Source organism: Diaphorina citri, unplaced genomic scaffold, assembly GCF_000475195.1.
Source record: "Diaphorina citri unplaced genomic scaffold, Diaci psyllid genome assembly version 1.1 scaffold189, whole genome shotgun sequence".
In the NCBI taxonomy this organism is placed as follows: Eukaryota; Metazoa; Arthropoda; class Insecta; order Hemiptera; family Psyllidae; genus Diaphorina; species Diaphorina citri.
In genome coordinates, this window is record NW_007377626.1 from 100917 (window position 1) to 123468 (window position 22552).

Consider the following 22552-nt stretch of genomic DNA (forward strand, 5'->3'; position numbering starts at 1 on the left):
CCTCGGCTGGAATTGACCCCACGCCCTCCTGTTTACCAGACGAGCGCCTTGACCACTACACCACCGAGGCAGGTAAGGTTAAACCTTACTAACTTATAGATTGGAATACATTTTCATCTCAAGTCTCACGAAATATGTTGCCATTTTCCGTTTCAGTTCGGAGAACGTTAATAACCTATAAATTGGAATAAAAGTTCATCTTAAGTCTCACGAAATATGTTGCCATTTTCCGTTTCAGTTCGGAATCTCTGTGTTCGATTCTTCCATAGCAGGACTAGGCGGATGTCCCTAAACCTTACTAACTTATAGATTGGAATACATTTTCATCTCAAGTCTCACGAAATATGTTGCCATTTTCCGTTTCAGTTCGGAATCTCTGTATTCGATTCTTCCATAGCAGGACTAGGCGGATGTCCCTACGCCAGGGGAGCTTCCGGCAACGTTGCAACCGAAGATCTTGTCTATATGCTCGAGGGTAAGTCCGTTGTTATTGATTACAGTCTACTTTCCATTTCTATTCCAAATTCTATTGATTTTATTGTCTACTTTGAAGTTTCAAGGGGAATACTTTCTTCTAAAGAATAAGCGAGCTGAAAGATATACAGATAAATGGGTATTTCTGTAACACTCAACTAAATGGGAATCAGTCAGCCAATCAGGGAACGATATTTGTCACTAATATCGTTTCCCAATTATTACACCTACATAAATTTTACGACTTCACCTGGACTTTTCATTATTAAGTCCTAAGTCCTAACACTATTAAGGTCAATGTCTAACTGGTTAGAAGCTGGACATTATACATAACCAAGGAGGTGTCTATTAGTTACCTTATCAATTATCCAAGTGACTCTTTGTGTGGCCTCAAGTCCTAGGACCATTAGGGGAAGAATGGACTGAGACAAGTTTTTCTTTGGCCCGCTAAATACCTTTCCTTTTCTCAGTCTGTTAGTAGTTTTGGTAGATATTGGTTAACCACTTTATAATGTTGGTGATCTTAATATTGAGCAGAAAAAGGGCTTCAAATTGTTCGGTATATTGAAGATTCACCAGGGAATCAAACCCTAGGACCATTAGGGGAAGAATGGACTGAGACAAGTTTTTCTTTGGCCCGCGAAATACCTTTCCTTTTCTCAGTCTGTTAGTAGTTTTGGTAGATATTGGTTTACCACTTTATAATGTTGGTGATCTTAATATTGAGCAGAAAAAGGGCTTCAAATTGTTCGGTATATTGAAGATTCACCAGGGAATCAAAGAGCCTTGTAAGACCTCGAAGAGTCATCTGTAAGGGTTAGATAAAGAAACATTTTATGTTGAACAGTCCTGATGTCTAACTAGCCATTAGCAAGCTAGCAACGCATTCCATTATGGATAATAACCAGGTATGCCTGAACAAATTACCCTCTGGGAAAATACTTGAGGGGTATCATGTCAAAACCTGCAATCTCCAAAATTTTCGATTTCCGGTTTTTTTCATAAAAATATTCTCTATATCTATACCTACAAGTCTGTAAAGTCCATTCGTCTCAAAGTAAACTCCTTCCCCCTTAAACATGGTGTTCTGTGGATTAACTATCTATGAAAATTAGCTGTTTGATTATCTTGGAATTGGATCACTATTTTATCTTTGGGCTCTACTTAGTTAGGAAGTTGAGGTAGATCAATTTTATAACCGCTGATGCTAGATAGTATCGTTATCTATTTACTATCTCAGATGAATAGATGAATCTTCAGTTACGGAAAAACATATCATATTTATGCATGCACATTGCACATTCGTCCCTGGAAAAACGAGATAATGTATGCAAACGTTTACGTCTGTACTTGAGGTAGTGAAAAACTCATTTTGAACTATCCTTTTTCACAAGACAATCAAAAATTCTGAAATTACTAAAGAGAAATTTGTGCTTTGTGCAAACTGTTCTCTACCCTGAAGTACGAATTTCAATATGAAATATGAAAGTTATTTTGGATGAAAATATTTTCATCTTCAGTGAAATACCTACCGACTAAATTAAGATATCTTACAGACATACAACGAGAAAAAAAACTTCATCTTTGGCAGTGGTTTAAATGTACTAAAATGTAATTAAACTGTAAATGAGATCGCCCTTTGCTCTTCTCTTGTACTTGTATTGAATCTATGTATAATTTATGAATCTGGTAACATATTTTTGTTTTGTTTGAGATATTCCTACTTTGTGGCTTGTGGACACATCACTATGCATTGGATATAGGTGGGTCTTGAAAATTTTGCATTTTCTCATTGGGGATTAGCATTGAAAAAGTAACCCCTTAGACAAAATACCATGATTGGAAGAACTTCTCAATTCTTGCCCAGAAAAAGTGTTGGTAACCACGGAATGTTCGTCAATTTCGCTGCTCGAGAAGTGAAGACTCTAGTCCTTTTAGGAAAGGCCTCCTGTACACTAGGAAGTATGTTTCTTGTTCTTCGACTACCAAAGCATCTCATCTCGTATATAATTTTCTGGTTTTAATGTACAAGCAGACGGAGGACATAGTGTACATAATAATGTAAAGGATAATCTGATTTCACTATAGGTATAGGCAGACCAGCCTATTATGGACACCACAGTATGGGACACGAACTAGAATGAAAATCAATTCTTCATCACAACTCACTTTACTTAGGCTAGAAATCTCGGGACTGACAGACTACTGCTGGGTCTACAGCTGTAAATTTCCTCCAAGGTCGTCCAGAAAATTCTAGATTCTTTTTGAAACATGTTTTGCTATTTTATTACCTAAAAGTATCTGCCAGGGGTTATTGTAGTCGAGAAGCATGTAAGATATTCTATTTACACATTCTATTTTATTCTATTTACTATTTACACATGGATGCCATAAATACGTGTATTGGTTTCTATTTATCTAAATCAGCCACGGTGTGTTCTACTATTTGTTACTAGACTAGACTAGAAAATTCTGACTTCTCAGAAATTTCCAATTAAATTTTCAAGTTTTCTTTACGTCTCGTTTATCAGAATTCTAGGATTAAAAAATTTCTGTTTTGCAAAAAATTCCTGGATCGTTTTTCCTGTGTATCTTTTCTGTGTTAAGGCGCTTCTTTTCCGTGTAGTTTAATGACGCTGCGATTAAACTACACGTGACCCGAGATTTAGTTTAGACTTTCTATGACCATTATTAGATAGGTAGTGAGGTTTAAACATGCCCATGTGAAAATCAATGTACATGCATGTGAAAATCAATACGAATAATCATAGTAGTGTGAGAATAATTGTTTGTCTACACGTGATAGTTTATACATTTTACATGTATTGAACAAAAAGATCACTCACACTGATAACATCTGTGTTTTCTATGACCTCATGTTTATTTTTAAAAGCTTTAAGAACCTCATCTATATTCAATTTCTTTAAAAGTCCTTAACAACCCACTTGACACGCAGTCTTGTTCAATATTAAAACGTTAGGTAACTTTTAAGGATATACACAACACTTGGTTAAACAAACTTATTCATTTTTGCAGATGCAATGCGGAGTCAAAGAAATAGCCGTGTTTGCGTCCGCTTCCGAAATGTTCAGCAAGCGAAATATCAACTGCACCATAGAAGAAAGTCTAGAGAGGTTCTCCGAAGTGGTGTCCACAGCTTTGACCAATGGCATTCGAGTACGAGGCTATATCTCATGTGTGGTGGGGTGTCCGTATGAAGGTGCCGTACCTCCACATAATGTCACGAGGGTAAGAAATTCCTTAAGTAATGTTTGGGTTGAGAACAGACCAGTAGACAGTACAGGTAGTGTCTTCATAACCAAGTGCTCAGACTATTCAGTAACATTCCAGACCAATTGGACAAAATCGGACAATCTTTGTCTACTATTTATCATCAACCATCCAGATAAATCTTTCTCTCGAAATTCTTCTAATTTTGATAAAAAATTGGTCATGTCACAAAGTTTGATTTTGATGATTCATTGATCGAAATAGTAGAACCAAACATTTTGTCTACCTACTTTAGTCCTAAATACCTACTGTCTATGTTAGGTCCATATTGACAAAAATATGTTTCTTGTGCTCTTTTATTCTACCCCAGTCGAATTCCACCACTGAGCACCTTGTGCTAATTTTAAGCGTCTTTTTGAGTTGGACTTGAAAAGTCAGCTTGAACAAATCTCTTTACATTCTATTTCTCTTGGATTCTAGGTAGCGACTGCACTGTACAAGATGGGCTGCTACGAGATTTCCTTAGGCGACACCATTGGAGTGGGCACCCCTGGTACCATGAGACTTATGCTAGAAGATGTACTGACTGTGATTCCTGCTGATAGACTTGCCGTGCATTGTCATGATACGTACGGACAAGCGTTGGCCAATATATTGACTGCCATGGAGGTATGTTTAGTTTTTGTCTGATATTTTACACACGCTAAGCATCAAAGCCATTTGTGTGTCTGGTAGTTTGAATTGTATAATATTTTTTAGCATATGAGTGAAAAGTAATTGAGAGAAGTTGGTTGGTTCTATCCATTATCTTGATTCTACAGTTTTACCTTATTTCTATGTTGTAAGAGAATTTTTTTTTTACAAATAGTTTTTGTCTGATATTTTACACACGCTAAGCATCAAAGCCATTTGTGTGTCTGGTAGTTTGAATTGTATAAAAATAGCAAATGAGTGAAAAGTAATTGAGAGAAGTTGGTTGGTTCTATCCATTATTTTGGATTCTACAGTTTTACCTTATTTCTATGTGTAAGAGAATATGTAAATTCGGGTCATTACTACACTTTGAAATTAAACTTATTCCAATTTTATGATGTCATCTAATAGAGAGCTAGGTTGAGATTCGAACTAAAACCATAATGACCAAGTGAGTGCTTCAGCAAGGTTGAACGTTAATATGTTGTAAGAGAGTATGTAAATTCGGGTCATTACTACACTTTGAAATTAAACTTATTCCAATTTTATGATGTCATAGAGAGCTAGGTTGAGATTCGAACTAAAAACATAATGACCAAGTGAGTGCTTCAGCAAGGTTGAACCTTACTAACTTATAGATTGGAATACATTTTCATCTCAAATCTCACGAAATATGTTGCCATTTTCCGTTTCAGTTCGGAATCTCTGTGTTCGATTCTTCCATAGCAGGACTAGGCGGATGTCCCTACGCCAGGGGAGCTTCCGGCAACGTTGCAACTGAAGATCTTGTCTATATGCTCGAGGGTAAGTCCGTTGTTATTGATTACAGTCTACTTTCCATTTGTATTCCAAATTCTATTGATTTTATAGTCTACTTTGAAGTTTCAAGGGGAATACTTTCTTCTAAAGAATAAGCGAGCTGGAAGATATACAGATAAATGGGTATTTCAGTAACACTCAACTAAATGGGAATCAGTCAGCCAGTCAGGGAACGATATTTGTCATATTCCAAATTCTATTGATTTTATAGTCTACTTTGAAGTTTCAAGGGGAATACTTTCTTCTAAAGAATAAACGAGCTGGAAGATATACAGATAAATGGGTATTTCAGTAACACTCAACTAAATGGGAATCAGTCAGCCAGTCAGGGAACGATATTTGTCACTAATATCGTTTCCCAATTATTACACCTACATAAATTTTACGACTTCACCTGGACTTTTCATTATTAATTATTTCAATTTATTATTATTTTTTTTTTCTCCCCAAAGGCATGGGCATCGAGACGGGCGCTGACCTGACCAGTTTACTCCGGACCGGACATTACATCTGCGGCAAGCTGAAGAAACCTAGTAACTCCAAAGTAGCCAAAGCCCTCCCCGTCAAGGAGACCAGCAAGACCCTAGAATCCTACGCTAATGTGAGGAAAGGTTCTCTGTGCGTTTGATGCTGGAGTGTGACCCGTCTTTGTCCGCTGGGTGTTGTTGTATGATGGCTGTGCTGTGTTGCTACACTCCTGTTTGAAATTAGTCTCCCAGATGGCGCTGGAATTGGACACGGATTTTTTACATACTGATAGATTCTGAAGTGATTTTGTGGAGATTCATCTTGAATTATTAGATTGGTAGACGAGTCAAAAATGTGTCTTTTCTTATGGCCGGAACCACAATCTGAGTTCAAATTTGCTTACTCCTGTTTGAAATTAGTCTCCCAGATGGCACTGGAATTGGACACGGATTTTTTACATGCTGATAGATTCCGACGTGACTTTGTGAAGATTCATCTTGAATTATTAGATTGGTAGACGAGTCAAAAATGTGTCTTTTCTTATGGCCGGAACCACAATCTGAGTTCAAATTTGCTCTATGTTTAATCCTTGGATTAAGTAATGTAAATGCAGTTTCTTTGTGTTATTATGTCACAACTTTTGTGTCACAAAATCCAATGTTTACCCACCATGCTGGCACCGGTCACTATACGCATTTATATGTCATAGCTACTCATTTTCCTCACAAGGCTGTGTGGGCCCCGCAACAGCCAGTCACGGAATCAATGATTTGCATGATACCAATTTCTTGACCCCGCCGGGAATCGAACCCGGGTCTCCTGCGTGCAAGGCGAGCGCAGTGACCACTACACCATGGGAGCTGACTTTGGATTAAGTAATGCGCTTGGCCGAAAAGTTTGGAATCATCCAATCTGATTGCTTCATTCAGGAATTAAACTAAAATTTAACTCAGATTGTGGTCCTGGTTATGAAAAACGAAAAATTTTCACTTGTCAATTTACATACATACGTTTCTAAAGACCGCCCATTTCGAAAATGTCCGGGGAACAATTTTCAAACAGGGGTATTATGCTCATTAGGGTTTCTTTTAGAAGAAAAGATTTCACTTGTCAATTTACATGCATACGTTTCTAAAGACCGCCCATTTCGAAAATGTCCGGGGAACAATTTTCAAACAGGGGTATTATGCTCATTAGGGTTTCTTTTAGATTTGTTTTTAAGAGAGAGATTTTATGTCCAAAAAAGTGTTTCTTTTTATTTTTAAGTTTGACTTTTAGAAGCTATTTTATCAGTAATAGATGGTTCTATGTGCCGCATTCTTACTTGCTATTTCCAATTTTATTGCATAGTGTACCTTTTTTGGAAAAGTGAAATTTAACTGCATTTAACAGTGGTTAGTATGCCTAAAAATGAAGCAAAAGTTTTGACTCCACTTGTCTAATAGCTTAGATATTTGTGAAGAAATCTATTTCTATAGGCTCCTTCAACTCTAGTAGATATGTACATATTCCAATTGAAATGTAGGTAATGGCTGGTACCAATTCTACACAAAACAAGAGTAAACTACTTTTACTCTTTTTCAAGAGAGTGCTTCGTTTTTATACATACTAGTTGTTCCAAATAATTCTGAATTTTATTTATTTTTTGTCGTATTTATTTTATTTATATAATTCCATAGATTCCCCTTCATTCCATAAGGAAAATGATACTTCCTTTTTTGCTGTATTTTTGGTAGTTTCTGTTCTCATTCAAGTACTTCTTGATATTCACTTGCCTTGTTTTATTTCCAAAGAATATAGGCTTCTGCCGTATACAGTTTTGAGTATAGGTGAGAAGAGCTTATTTTTGCAAATAAAGGGTTAATTGCATTATTATTCATAATATGGATTGGCATGAAAGTTAACCCTGCAATGTCAGGTGGATCTCGAGCAAGTACTTGGAGTTGTATTTATCCTTAGCTGTACCTATATTATATTTGAAAAAGTTGTAAGGCTTACATGAACTGTAATAATTGTAGGAGGTATATTTAATTTCATTAAAAACTATTACCTATAGCTTTTACAATAAGTAATAGTTTTTAAAAGCAACGAAAATATTTTGAAAATTTCCATCATACTCGCTTTGCTTTAAAGTTTACAAACATATCTAGTTATAATTTTTATTTTATTGTACTTAATTATTTGTAATAAAAACAGAAACACCAATAATTAGTATATATTTTTTCTTCTGACTTTGAAAAGATTGATTTGATTACCTCTATTCCTTTCCTTACAATTTGCATTTTTTAATTTAGCTGTAAATTTTCCCTTATCAGCTTTTAATCATTGATTACAAACAGTTTCCGTGTATTAATTGGACAGAATTAAGCAGAAAAGAACCATCCATGAGTCGATTCCCCTTATGGATTGTCCTTTTCTGCTCAATACTGTCCAATTCTACTAACTGCCACGACAGCCGTGGATATTTTTTGTCTCCGGCGAAATTCTGCTAAGTAGCGTGGTACGGGGAATTGATTCCCTAAATAGTGAATTGTCTAAGTGAAAAGCAATGCCATGTTCTAACCGAGGATGTTATTATAGTGGCGGTGGTGTCATTTTCTGGAGGGACATTCTCCTATTTTCAATACATGATATCCAATATTAACCAGTTTCATTTACATTCATTGTTTTCCAGCATGTCTTAATTTAGAACCAAACATTTTGTCTACCTACTTTAGTCCTAAATACCTACTGTCTGTGTTAGGTCCATATTGACAAAAATATGTTTCTTGTGCTCTTTTATTCTACCCCAGTCGAATTCCACCACTGAGCACCTTGTGCTAATTTTAGAACCAAACATTTTGTCTACCTACTTTAGTCCTAAATACCTACTGTCTGTGTTAGGTCCACATTGACAAAAATATGTTTCTTGTGCTCTTTTATTCTACCCCAGTCGAATTCCACCACTGAGCACCTTGTGCTAATTATTTTGTCCACTGCTGCCCTCTGACGGTCGAAAGTGAGATCTTCTAGCTATATGTTATGTATGTGTTGAATTTTTATTTATAATAAGAGTTGGACGTGGGCCATTTGGGCAAGTGTACCGGCTGGGGCTATGGTGTTTTCCGTAGTCTAGGGCTCCTTGTCGAAAAAGTTCTTATTATATGTTCAAATTTTGAAATCTCTCGTCCGACTTGACCGACTATATTAGCGTACCTATGTCTTCGAATAAATGGTAGATACCTCAATAGTGATGTATGTACCTATAATTCTTTGAAATACCTACTAGGTATCTTTATAAGGAAGTAATAGATAGTGAAAACAAGAGACCAGAATTCCTGCATATTCTATGTTGGGCATTTTGCAGCTCTTTGTGCTGGACTCTAGTTTTGAAAAGAAATCATGCACCTCTTTGGTTCGTAGTATCCCATAATTTGTCCTTTTTTTCGGTTGGAAGTATCAAAATTAACTTTGACTCCTCAAATTTCAATGTTGTTGATTGTCAAGTCCTAAAAGTTTGGCATGACATGTGACAACGTCTCTAACAGTTCTCACTCATATAACAATGCTCCTAAGAGCCGCATCAGTTGAAGCCCAAGACTCCGTAGTCTAGGGCTCCTTGTCGAAAAAGTTCTTATTATATATTCAAATTTTGAAATCTCTCGTCCGACTTGACCGACTATATTAGCGTATGTCCTCGAATAAATGGTAGATACCTCAATAGTGATGTATGTACCTATAAGTCTTTGAAATACCTACTAGGTATCTTTATAAGGAAGTAATAGATAGTGAAAACAAGGGACCAGAATTCCTACATATTCTATGTTGGGCATTTTGCAGCTCTTTGTGCTGGACTCTAGTTTTGAAAGGAAATCATGCACCTCTTTGGTTCGTAGTATCCCATAATTTGGCCTTTTTTTCGGTTGGAAGTATCAAAATTAACTTTGACTCCTCAAATTTCAATGTTGTTGATTGTCAAGTCCTAAAGTTTGGCATGACATGTGACAACGTCTCTAACAGTTCTCACTCATATAACAATGCTCCTAAGAGCCGCATCAGTTGAAGCCCAAGATTCTCAACACACTTTTTCCGTAACAACTAAACATTATTATTTGAAGTCTCGGCTTGGTACGCTAAGATGATAAATACATGCTTTACATTGTTCTGTAAAATACCGCAACGACCGACTGGCATTCTTTTCTTTGCACGTCTCGTTATTTAACTATTTACCTAAATCGAGTTGAATAAAATAACAACGGATATAAATAATGAATGTTTGATTTGTGTGTAACGAAAATTTTATACGTTTCCGTTCTTTTAAACGAGGACAATATTCGCATATACAGCCTACTTCGCTGGACCAAAATATAATGGTGATTTTTAAAAGAAATATATATCCTACATACTTACATACGAGAGGTGTTATTTTAATTTATATATAGAAAAAATTCGCTTTTTTTCCGGGCTAGCATTGTGATAACGTTTTTTCTTTCTCTCTCGCCTTCTTTATGATAAAATTCATTGTGTAATTATAGTAATTTGTTGTGTTCGTTTTTTTCCCTTTGTAAAGTGTGTAGGTACCTATTTAAATTAAACACATACCTACAGCCTACACATCATTTTTACACCTTACTAATAGTGCAAAAGAAGTTTGCTTTGCAAAATTTTTTAGGTCTAATTATTATATGCCCTTGCAAGAATTGAGCACTCTCGGAGAAACTTGTACCAAGTGTATTTTGTCAAAAAGGACTATTCTTCTCAAATTACGTTAGTTTGAGCAAAAATCTATTTCTGTAGTCTATAGGCTTAGTAACGAAATTTAACGTAACTAAAAGATTTTATTGCTAAAAAAAATGTACCCAACTTGTACTTAAACAAGCACAGGGAATCAAAACCTCGGAAGAAAAAAAGGTCCTTTGAAAAATATTTGGTTTGTTTTTCTCACGATGAAATTGGTTTTTTCAAGCGGATATTAGGAAGGTGGCAGTGTTTCAGCTTACATTGAGTTTTCATTAGATCTTCTTTTTTTCGTTTTCGATCGTCAAAATCTAGTGCTCTTTTCTTTTTCTTATAGAAAAGTTATATGACCTTAAAATATTGCATTCATGTTCTAATTTCTAATAAGTACATAATAAGTTGGCAGGTACCCACTTTAGAATTAGACCTAGAATTTAGACAGTTTTAAAAACAATATAACTTTTCTCTTCCAGATGTACAGATATAAAAATAACCATTGTAAAATGTATTAAGATCGCCTGTTATTTGGTGATTTTTGCCGTAAAACATTAATCTTATGACCAAAGTAATGACATTTTAAACACTCATAATAAAAATCCAATAGTCAACATTGGGTTTTCATTAGATCTTCTTTTTTCGTTTTCGATCGTCAAAATCTAGTGCTCTTTTCTTATAGAGAAGTTATATGACCTTAAAATATCGCATTCATGTTCTAATAAGTACATAATAAGTTGGCAGGTACCCACTTTAGACTTAGACCTAGAATTTAGACAGTTCTAAAAACAATATAACTTTTCTCTTCCAGATGTACAGATATAAAAATAATCATTGTAAAATGTATTAAGATCGCGTGTTATTTGTTGATTTTTGCCGTAAAACATTAATCTTATGACCAAAGTAATGACATTTTAAACACTCATAATAAAAATCCAATAGTCAAGCTGTGTTATTCAAAATGACTTCACCTTGTAGCTAACAGGACCTTTATCAAATGAGTTTAGGATGCACCATATCAAGCCCACGCTCAAAGGGGATCCCTTGTGTCCCTTGGGCTTCCACCCTCAAGTAAGATGGCCGACTCGATGTAAGCGGTGCTTTCGGTAAGTTTCAGAGGTAAAAATATACATTACCTTCCACCAAAAAACGTGAAAATCGCTTCGATTGCCCACTTTTAGATTTTTTATTGTAAAGATCTTTAACCAATCGGTAGATTCGTCGAAGCTTAACCCGTCCTTTAGGGCTGTTTGCAACGGTAATTGAGGGACAACATGATTAGGTAGTAGGTACCTTGAGGTCAACTGTCAATTAAGCAATAAAAAATTGCCCAAACATCTTCAAACAAAAAAAGAACACATGGGTCAAACAAGAGAAACAAAAAATGGGCCTCTCATTCAGAAAATCAAAGTGGCCCTTCAATCAAATTATTTTAAGAACACATGGGTCAAACAAGAGAAACAAAAAATGGGCCTCTCATTCAGAAAATCAAAGTGGCCCTTCAATCAAATTATTTTTTAATATTTTTGGGTAGTGTTTCATTTTCTAAAGCCATCCAATGGGACGCTCAAAATAATCAGAGCGTCAAACACACAGCACGCTATTCTGACGTCACAAATGAGAGCTCATATTTGCGTGAGTGAGATATGCCTTACGTCATGAGGGAAGATCTTATTATTTGAAGACTTTCGTGATGCGAATTTTTATTAATGTGGTAAATCTGTAATTAATAAAAACCGTGCAATTTTCAAGGAACATGTGTCACATAAGTTTCCTAGAAGTTACGGCCAATTAGAGCATGGGGTATGTATTAGATCAACGACACATAAAAATGTGAAAAATTCCAAAAAATATTGTATGTGTAAATGTGGTATGTGGTAGTTGATCGAGATTGACTGGAATCCATAGCCACCAAAAATTTGGTAAGATCAAACTATGGGTAGGTATTAGGCTGTATGTATGTATGTATCTCTGCTGCAGAAAACGTGTCAACGATCAACGACACATAAAAATGTGAAAAATTCCAAAAAAATATTGTATGTGTAAATGTGGTATGTGGTAGTTGATCGAGATTGACTGGAATCCATAGCCACCAAAAATTTGGTAAGATCAAAATCTTTAGTGAGGAAGGTTGGTAGATGTTAATTATATACATAGGTACCGGACTTTTTCATATGAATATGAGTTTCAGCCTAAATTATATTTACAAAAGATCTACGTATGTCGACATCTACTTAAGTTAGAAAGAGATTTAGTAGAAAACTAAGCAGAAGTGGATTACTACTATATAGCTGCCTACTTGCCTATATACCTATTGTCAGAAAATAGATTCATATTATATTAATTTTCAGCTTTTGAAACTGCAACAACGGGTCAATGAACTAAAGACTGAAAACGAGGACTTGAACGATGAGAAGAAAAGTCTTTCGCCTGTGAACATTGGCTGAATTGGGCTACTTGTTTTCCAGGAAACGGCCGTGTTACGAAGAAAGGTTGAAGAAACCGAAGGTGAAAATTTGAAGCTCAAGAAGACGGTCAAGGAACTTCGTGATAAAATTGCAGCCAAAACGAGCACCAAGAAGCTATTATCGGCAGCAAAAGACACTGGGAGAGCAAGTCCAACACAGGACTTGAAAATCAAGGTAAGCACACAAATGACTTTAATACTCTATTAAGAAAAAAATACCGCTTGCCTCCATAATAAAGAGCGAACAACCACCTAACATACTTTTGATTTTCTTTTACAGAATCTTGAAGAAGATAAGATCAAAGAAATTTGATTATTGAAAAAAGTTTATATTGTGGCCGTCGCCATCAATGGAACATAGAATAGACTGTAGACTCTCATTCGGCAAAAGATTGTGCTATCCGAACCCTTCGAGGTAATTAGAAATCGTAAATCGTTACCATTAAAGCAAGATTTTACCTACTCCAACGTATAAGCCTGGCAGTTCAGCGTGGGAATGCGGCTTCGATTTTGAGTGCCCTTCCAGGACATGAAAACCTGGAAGGGGTGTTTTATTTGTAATGTTAGATGTATTCTTAAATAAATACAAAAAATTTATTGACAAGCTAGAGCTTCAGAAAAAAAAATAGTTCAAGGGTATAACTAATTACCGATCCCAAATGAAACTGCGAAAGAAGAAAAACTTCCAGGGTATACATAACTAATCCCACAAAAGTGTCTCTTTATGGTAAAACTTCTCCGCCAAACTGGACTCAAACAATACCTATTTCCTATCTTTTTTGGACTACAAACTTAACTTGAAACTCTGACCGCGAAAGGGTAATTTCGTGGGATCTCATTACTTTTTGTAGTACCTACCGGCATAACTAAAAACTTCACGTTTCAGGGACTACAATAAGGTCTTTTCGTGGGACTTGATTACTTTTTGTCGTACCTATCGGCATAAGACACAAAAGTTATATGTGACACAATGTGTTATGTCATAGCTACTCATTTTCCTCACAAGGCTGTGTGGGCCCCGGAACAGCCAGTCACGGAATCAATCATTTGGATGATACAAATTTCTTGACCCCGCCGGGAATCGAACCCGGGTCTCCTGTCGTACCTTTCGGCATAACTAATAACTTCTCATTTCACATTTCAGGGACTACAAGGAGCATGGCAACAGAAACCGGGATAATGATCTTCGCAAAGATGATTTCACCGTGTCATCCCCCAGTCTTTCGAGTTGGACATCAGCTTCTACTATTAGGTAAGACCTATTGCAAGTTCAAGATCACATAACATCAATCTAGATATCTGTGACGATTCCATAGATCTCTCGATAGAGAATCTAGGACTGAGATTAGGAAAATTTGGCATACTACCTATCGGCATAACTAATAACTTCTCGTTTCACATTTCAGGGACTACAAGGAGCATGGCAACAGAAACCGGGATAATGATCTTCGCAAAGATGATTTCACCGTGTCATCCCCCAGTCTTTCGAGTTGGACATCAGCTTCTACTATTAGGTAAGACCTATTGCATGTTCAAGATCACAAACATATCTAACATCAATCTAGATATCTGTGACGATTCCATAGATCTCTCGATAGAGAATCTAGGACTGAGATTAGGAAAATTTGGCATACTACCTTATCTAACATCAATCTAGATACCTATCTGTGACGATTCCATAGATCTCTCGATAGAGAATCTAGGACTGAGATTAGGAAAATTTGGCATACTACCTACGATGCAAATTGGGCAGAAAGATAAATATTAATTAGATCCCTACATAATAAAATTATTATTTAAATTATACTCATTAGTTTCATTTCTTATTGTCGAATTGTTTCATCTATTTCTGCCTGGAATATATCAACTGACGTTTCTACTTGGGCTGCCATATCCACTAATTGTATTCCACCGGTCCACAACATACAAAATTTTGCCTCAATATAAAATTGACGATGCCAGAACATGCATCAGGCATCGAGTAGGCAGGATAAATTATCTCATCGGTTGAGACATTCATTAATCATTCACGCATTTCCACAGAAATCTATTTTTATTATTCCAAGCATATGTTTCGGCCTCCTCTTAACATTTTGCAATCGACAATCACTCATTTCAGAGGCGTATCGGCAGGGAATGATTTACCAGTAGGATCGAGGATTGCAGATCTAAATAGTGAAGAATTGGTGGTATGTTGTAGGACCGCAAATTTGGATCTATATAAATAAAATTGTAGATTTGTCTGTACATTGCTTAGAATCGTGAAATTTTTAGTTATTCTTACTCCTTAAGGCGTATCGACAGGGAATGATTTACCAGTAGGATCAAGGATTGCTGTTCTAAATAGTGAAGAATTGGTGGTATGTTGTAGGACCGCAAATTTGGATCATGTATAATTTTGTAGATCTAATATAATCGCCCACTAGGGTTGGATGGAGGAACTATACTTAACAAGATATAATACAAAGTAAAAGTTGTAACAGGAGTTGACAAAAAAAAAAAAAAAAAAAAAAAAAAAAAAAAAAAAAAATTTTCCCTTAAACCAAAATGCGAACATGCGGCGTGTATTCCCCAGCTAGAATATAATGCTCATCCCTTCTCATTGCTTTCTCAAACTCCTAACCATCACAATCACCTCAGACATTATCATAAAGATGCCGTTGGGGAATTGAGCCCTGGCCAACTATTGCATTATTTATCGTGTGTTCTTTAATTCTTTTATTTGTTATTCGAATAATAAACATTATTCAACAGTTAGGGAGCTCTAACACCAACAACTGATTCATTTATTTTGCCCTAGGGATGGTGGATAAGCCTAAGCACAATATTTCGCACAATGATGTCCATTGAAGAACACGTGCATGACGTACAGACGGCAGAGTCATAAACAACCATAGCATTGTTCAAACCGTTTCCATTTCTCAAGTACAAGATATCAAATGCTTCTTTATTGGTGGACTGAGCTTTTATAAACAAAGCCATAGCATTGTTCAAACCGTTTCCATTTCTCAAGTACAAGATATCAAATGCTTCTTTATTGGTGGACTCAAGTATCTAGTGTACCTAGCATGAAGAAATGACTTTATTTTATGCTTACCCATCCAGTTTGTGGATAGGTACCTACATCTTTTTTTACTCTTTATTTACAGCCAAGAACATTTTTAATGACAATATCTACCTAATTGCTTTTGTTCTTTACTGAAGGTAGGTTTTATTTTATGTGTTCAAAAGTCACTATCAAATTCTTATCCGCCCTGATGGTGGTGGATAAGCCTAAGCACAATATTTCGCACAATGATGTCCATTGAAGAACACGTGCATGACGTACAGAACGGCAGAGTCATAAACAATCATAGCATTGTTCAAACCGTTTCCATTTCTCAAGTACAAGATATCAAATGCTTCTTTATTGGTGGACTGAGCTTTTATAAACAAAGTCTTTAAAGAAAGATCCCTCAATCCGAGATTTGAAAAGTTAATTCACTCAAAGTCTGTGAAATCCATGGGTCAATTGACTGTCTCATCTTCTCGTCTTTACTCATATCGTTTATAGGCAGACAGGCAGGCAATTTTTGTATCTCTTATAAAATGTGTCCGAATGTCTGATAAAATCATTAATTTTGTCACCCGGAACTAAAAATCTCGACTCATCTGTCAGAACTCAGACTCAGAAGTCATTTATTCCTACCGGACTTGTTGAGGAATTCTATGTTTTTCTAGTGTTGTTATTTAAACATTTTTTTTTTTATATACCGTTTTAATCCACTTTCAGGGAGAGTGAAAAGAAAAACGAGGGTCGCTCATGGACAAGCTCGACTAATCTTTCTAGCGTGAGCTCTTCTAATGATTCACAAAACTCATCGAGGTGAGTTACAAGTCATTTTCATAATATTTACATAATTTTGTTAAGTCTATAGTATTTAATTTTGTTTAATCTCTCTAGACTGGACACAAAGATCTTCTAAAATAACATTTTCAGAAGTTTTCTGGCACTTCCTATAAGACAAGTTTAGGAAAAGCACAGCGTACATTGGGCTTTAAAAGCATCCGTTGGAAGATAAGAGCAATCTCTTTATATTTTTATTTTTTTGGGACCTAAACATGAAGGATCTCAATCTCACTCAATAATGGAAATCATTTTTCTCGCTTGTCCTCCTTCGACTCTTTTCTAAATTTATAAATATCGATTTCCAGACTGAAAAGTAGTTCGTCTTGGACGTCAACCCCAGACCTTCAAAATGTAAATCAAAATGACAATAATTCCGTGACATTCAATTTGACTTTACCCCGCAGGAGGCCTCCCCCTGAAGATTCGTCCAATGAGGGTAAGAAAATGGGAAAAGCAGTGTCTATTTGTATAACTCTTTGGTTTGGCAGAGTAAGTCATGCCTAAGCTCAGAAGTGACAGAAGAAGAAAAACACATATGAAAGTTTTAGGTGCGCTTAAACACATCAGCACTTGGGAAAAATCAACGGCTCTACAGGTCTGTCATGCATGTAATAACAAGGCATCGATTTATTAACGTCTTCAATGATCTCTAAAATCATCGATTTACCTATTAACCTTTTCAATTGATCTCTCTAAATACTCGTATGTGATTTGAGTATGCAATATCGAAATTTCGGGGTTGCACTGAAAGAAGAACCTATGTGATTTGAGTATGCAATATCGAAATTTCGGGGTTGCACTGAAAGAAGAACTTGCATGGAAAGATAGAGGATGTTACGCATGTCATAACTATTGTGCTAAGTGTTGATGAGTTCTGTAGTTTTAGCTAAAGTTCAAGGTTCCCAATGATCAAAGTACGGCATGCTCAAATTCTAATATTTCTTTCTCTCTAGATGACGACTATCGCAGCACAAAGTATGTCGTACGCAGGAGAACCTCCCATCTTCCTGCGACCTCTACTTCATCTTCCAATGCTGAGTTCCTAATGATCAAAGTATGGCATGCTCAGATTCTAATATTTCTTTCTCTGTAGATGACGACTATCGCAGCACAAAGTATGTCGTACGCAGGAGAACCTCCCATCTTCCTGCGACCTCTACTTCATCTTCCAATGCTGAACCTTCCACAAGCTCAAACACCACAAGAACCAGGTCGTCTGCTAGTCCGCGGCTAAAAACGCCGGATAAACCAAGTAAAGCTGACGTGGACTTTATTCTGCAGGTGAGTTTGACCTGTCTTTGGACTCTGCGCCCCATCTTAACTATTCGGAATTTATTATTATTAATAATAAGCAGTCACGTACATACATATTATAATTTGCTAGGTAGCTATTGGTTCGCCTGGTTACTTTACCCACCGGATTTAGTCCAGCGACAGCTCTATTGGCTTTGCCTTTGTTATTTTCCTTAACGCTCAATGCATGGTATTTCCAGGTGAAAGATGCAAAGAAGACGAGGCGAAAAGAAAATTAAAATCAGCATTTAACCAATAAGCAGTCACGTACATACATATTATAATTTGCTAGGTAGCTATTGGTTCTCCTGGTTACTTTACCCACCGGATCTAGTCCAGCGATAGCTTTATTGGCTTTGCCTTTGTTATTTTCCTTAACGCTCAATGCATGGTATTTCCAGGTGAAAGATGCAAAGAAGACGAGGCGAAAAGAAAACTTGGAGACTGACACGGAAAGTTTGGCAGGGACTGAAACCACAGATACCACCGAGACTACCCTGGTCAACGACAATGAATACAGTGACCAGATTGATCTGCTCCGACATGAATTGGATAACATGAAAGCTAAATGTGAAAAGTTAGAACGAGAGAAGAGTGATATTCTGTTGAGACGGTTGGCGTCCATGGAAACAACCACGAGCAAAACGACTGCCTCTGAGGTAAGCTTGTGGATTGTCCTTCAGGGAGGAAGGTTAGTATATGATATGATAGATGGTAACTTGAATGTACACTTGACTTTTAGCTAAACTCCCTTTAGGAATGAGCTATTTATTATTTCATATGAATTTGCCTTTGAGTCTACTAAATCTTATGTACAAAATATTTATGTAAGTATGTAGACATCGACTTTAGTTGGAAAGCAGAAGTGGATTGCTACAATATGGCTGCCTACTTGCCTAAATATTGTCAGAAAATAGATTCATATTATATCAATTTTCAGCTTTTGAAACTGCAACAACGGGTCAATGAACTAAAGACTGAAAACGAGGACTTGAACGATGAGAAGAAAAGTCTTTCGCTCAGAGTTCGGGAACTGGAAACCGAAGCCGCGGCCTTCAAGAAGTCCAACGCAGCCGAGAGAGAAGCGGAGGCTCTGAGAACCAAATTGGCAGCGGCAGAAGGTCTATGCGAGGAGCTGATGGATGAAAACGAAGAAATGAAGAAAGAACTCCGATACTTGGAAGAAGAAATGGATGAAATGCAAGACCATTTCAGGTGAGTTGGAGGAGAATATCAAGCAGTTCTTGTAGGTACTTGGAAAGGTCAAATTATTGTGTACATACACTCAGTAACAACATTCAGCAATCAGCATATAATCACCCCAATTGAACTATTGGCAAAGAAAAAGCTTCCTAAACCTATTTGGTACTGGTACAATATAGTCATAGTTGGACACTTACCCATTGTGATAAACAATCACTCCTTGTCTGATTTTCAGGGAAGACCAAGCAGACGAATACTCCTCGCTCAAGAAGGAACTTGAACAAACTGCCAAGAATTGTCGCATTCTCTCGTTCAACTTTTCAGGGAAGACCAAGCAGACGAATACTCCTCGCTCAAGAAGGAACTTGAACAAACTGCCAAGAATTGTCGCATTCTCTCGTTCAAATTTTCAGGGAAGACCAAGCAGACGAATACTCCTCACTCAAGAAGGAACTTGAACAAACTGCCAAGAATTGTCGCATTCTCTCGTTCAAATTGAGAAAGTCGGAAAGGAGATCGGAGCAGTTAGAGGCGGAAAAACTGGAAGCCGAAAAGAAATGTCGAGAGGTAGGATTTGCTTTTCAGATAGGTACCTACTGATCATATCGAAAAATTTGCTTCAATGAACAACCGTTACCAAAAACCCTGGAAAAATAACATCGTTCCCTAATTTTACTGTCCAGCTCTTACATTTATGTCCTGTATTTGTGTCTCTACCCTCCAATGTTAGTATATCTAATACTCGTATTGTTTTCAAATCGTCAGGTTTGTGGTGGGATGGAAGGAGTCAATAAAGTGGAGAGGATTCAAGCTTTGGAGAAAGAACTGAAATTGGCAAACGAGGTAAGAGTTATTTCTGTCAGAGAGGATCTAAATCCTAATAAGTTTTGATTTTTTCAATAAGAAATGTAGATATTATATCTGTTTATAGGGAATGGACCTTATGAGTACAAACACTTCAAAAGCTAACTATCCATTTTCTGGTTTCTTTCAGACCGCAGAGAAACTCCAGAAAGATCTAAAGGAAGCCACAGACAAACTTGAACGAGCTAATGGGGGCAAACCACCAAAACTTGGAGCCTTACCAAAAACTCCGTCTGTTGAAGTGAGTACAAATATTAAATGTCATGAGAACCTCCAGTAAGTGAGGAAACTTATGATATCCCAGATTGTAACATATCTAATGTTGACGAACTTAAAAAAAAGTCCTTTGATGATATCATAGTAGCCAATTATTTTCTGAGTGCACATTCACATTTAGATTCCGTAAATCCGTACCTTTCTCACTATGAGTTTTGATTTTTTCAATAAGAAAAATGTAGATATTATATCTGTTTATAGGGAATGGACCTTATGAGTACAAACACTTCAGAACCTAACTATCCATTTTCTGGTTTCTTTCAGACCGCAGAGAAACTCCAGAAAGATCTAAAGGAAGCCACAGACAAACTTGAACGAGCTAATGGGGGCAAACCACCAAAACTTGGAGCCTTACCAAAAACTCCGTCTGTTGAAGTGAGTACAAATATTAAATGTCATCAGAACCTCCAGTAAGTGAGTCGTGCATATTTATGATATCGCAATTGATAGGTCGTGCATATCTGATGATGCACTTTAATTGAAAAAGAAGAAGAAAATAAATATTTGACCTATCAATAATAGTAACTATAATCTGAGTGCTCATTCACATTTTATTTTCTGTATCATTCTCACTCCGACCTACCTACCTACCTTGTAAAATGGTAAGTCAGATCACGTTTCCAACTAACAATAATATTACTGTACTTCTTACCCATTTCAGAAAGTTTCGAGGGAAACTCTGACTCGAGGAGGATCACAAGAAGATCCCACTGTGTTGATGAGAGAACCTTTCTCACTTTGACCTACCTCGTAAAATAACAAGGTGCTAATGGGTTTTCAACTATCAAATCTAACTGTGTATAATTATTTCACTGTACTTCTTACCCATTTCAGAAAGTTTCGAGGGAAACTCTGACTCGAGGAGGATCACAAGAAGATCCCACTGTGTTGATGAGAGACTTACAAGATTCCATGGAGAGAGAAGCTGACCTTAGAGAACAACTGAGGTTCGCGGAAGAAGAGGTAAAGAAAAAATATTAATTTATGAGTAGGTACTAGGTATTCTATTATTATTTATTATTCTCGTATATAGATATTCTTAATAATTTTATTATAATCGATCATTTTACTATACAGAAATATGTCATAATATACCTAGTGTACTGGTGTACTGGCATACAGCATGTGCAAAAGTCGGGTAATTGTTTCATGTGATGCTACGTACTTTTCTAGGTTTTGCTTCTAATTTCCTTGTTATTTCATCAGGGACAATCAAAAAGATCGGATAGTTCCTGTCAAACTTATTCAACGAGATTAACATCCCTAGCAACACAAGTAATAAGCATTGCAACACAAACTGATCATACTAGTCATTCTGAAACACAAACGTGTGAGGATATGTTTACAATTAAAGAAAATGATAGACAGATTAACCTTAAAGAGTTTGATCATCTGGAACGTCTTGTCAAAAATATCAAAATTCAATCGGAAGAAAGTTGTTTGGATACAAAAGTGGAGACGGAACATTATACTATTGACACCTGCAGATATGACGTACAATTATTAGACATTAGCGATGATGAAAATACTCACAGTTCCAAAGACTTAGAAGCTGAATCTGCAATTGAAAATGATACAGCTAATTGTCTTAACAGTGAATGTCTTCTATCGGATTACAACATAACAGATGAAATTGAATTGGTATTATCAATCAATTTAGATGAGGAAAAAGGCACACAATACAGATTAGATTCAAAAGAGTTCGTTAGTGAACACACAGCAGACGTCACAACAGCGAATGATTCAAATATAGCAATACTTGCAAATGAAGAAGTTAGATTTGATGAACTATGTGAAACAATTGAAGGAAATACACCTCGACCATCTGACTCGTCGTTAATTACTTATGATGAAGCTTTAGATGTTGACTATGAAAGCATAAGGACTTTGAAAACCCACTTTGAGGGGCATCCCTATTTTATCAAACCAATCTGTTTTAACAACGGAACTGCTAATGAAGAATTGCTTGGATCAACCAGTATTTTGAGGGGAAATGTTCTAGATCGACTGATATTTTCTTTGATTCATCGCGTCCATTATAAATCGTCAGCGCTACCAGAGACTTTATTCAGTAGCCCGGGATGCATTTCACCCGAACTTGGTGCAGTACTTGCAGGTAAAGGTCATGAGGCCATTATTAAATTTGAAGATTTTGATTGCCTTGG

At 36.4% G+C, this 22552-nt stretch overlaps 3 protein-coding genes and 1 long non-coding RNA gene across 4 annotated transcripts in view; 3 read left to right on the top strand and 1 right to left on the bottom strand.

Moving 5' to 3' along the window:
• The window catches only part of LOC103505683 (3-hydroxymethyl-3-methylglutaryl-CoA lyase, cytoplasmic-like), a 4364-nt gene extending 4072 nt beyond the window's left edge, over positions 1 to 292 (top strand). Inside the window, exon 2 of the mRNA XM_026820965.1 lies at positions 239 to 292. Coding sequence (XP_026676766.1) covers positions 239 to 292 — 54 coding nt within the window. The remainder of the gene's footprint in view (positions 1 to 238) is intronic.
• A 3201-nt stretch (positions 293 to 3493) lies between these two features.
• LOC103505678 (3-hydroxymethyl-3-methylglutaryl-CoA lyase, cytoplasmic-like) lies at positions 3494 to 6030 on the top strand. Its single transcript, XM_008470034.3, has 4 exons — positions 3494 to 3723; positions 4186 to 4374; positions 5094 to 5202; positions 5670 to 6030. The coding sequence occupies exons 1-4, from the start codon at positions 3511 to 3513 to the stop codon at positions 5843 to 5845; spliced, it is 687 nt and encodes a 228-aa protein (XP_008468256.1). The 5' UTR covers positions 3494 to 3510; the 3' UTR covers positions 5846 to 6030.
• An 820-nt stretch (positions 6031 to 6850) lies between these two features.
• LOC113465964 lies at positions 6851 to 9234 on the bottom strand. The gene is made up of 2 exons (XR_003390522.1): positions 8639 to 9234; positions 6851 to 8498 (listed from the first exon to the last, which is right to left on the bottom strand). It is a non-coding gene; the product is annotated as an uncharacterized LOC113465964 (long non-coding RNA).
• A 1780-nt stretch (positions 9235 to 11014) lies between these two features.
• Positions 11015 to 22552, top strand: part of LOC103505684 (COP1-interactive protein 1-like) — a 34865-nt gene continuing 23327 nt past the window's right edge. Inside the window, 14 exon segments of the mRNA XM_026820960.1 lie at positions 11015 to 11501; positions 14007 to 14114; positions 16635 to 16727; positions 17057 to 17187; positions 17705 to 17789; positions 17792 to 18032; positions 18446 to 18703; positions 18985 to 19259; positions 19661 to 19814; positions 20013 to 20090; positions 20242 to 20352; positions 20652 to 20762; positions 21222 to 21350; positions 21594 to 22517. Of these exon segments, the coding sequence (XP_026676761.1) occupies positions 11404 to 11501; positions 14007 to 14114; positions 16635 to 16727; positions 17057 to 17187; positions 17705 to 17789; positions 17792 to 18032; positions 18446 to 18703; positions 18985 to 19259; positions 19661 to 19814; positions 20013 to 20090; positions 20242 to 20352; positions 20652 to 20762; positions 21222 to 21350; positions 21594 to 22517 (2796 nt within the window). The 5' untranslated portion in view covers positions 11015 to 11403.

Coding starts and splice junctions, on each gene's coding strand:
- LOC103505678 (XM_008470034.3), top strand. CDS start 3,511: ATGCAATGCGGAGTCAAAGAAATAGCCGTGTTTGCGTCCGCTTCCGAA. Junction 3,724..4,185: donor CTCCACATAATGTCACGAGG/GTAAGAAATTCC, acceptor CTTGGATTCTAG/GTAGCGACTGCACTGTACAA. Junction 4,375..5,093: donor ATATATTGACTGCCATGGAG/GTATGTTTAGTT, acceptor TTTCCGTTTCAG/TTCGGAATCTCTGTGTTCGA.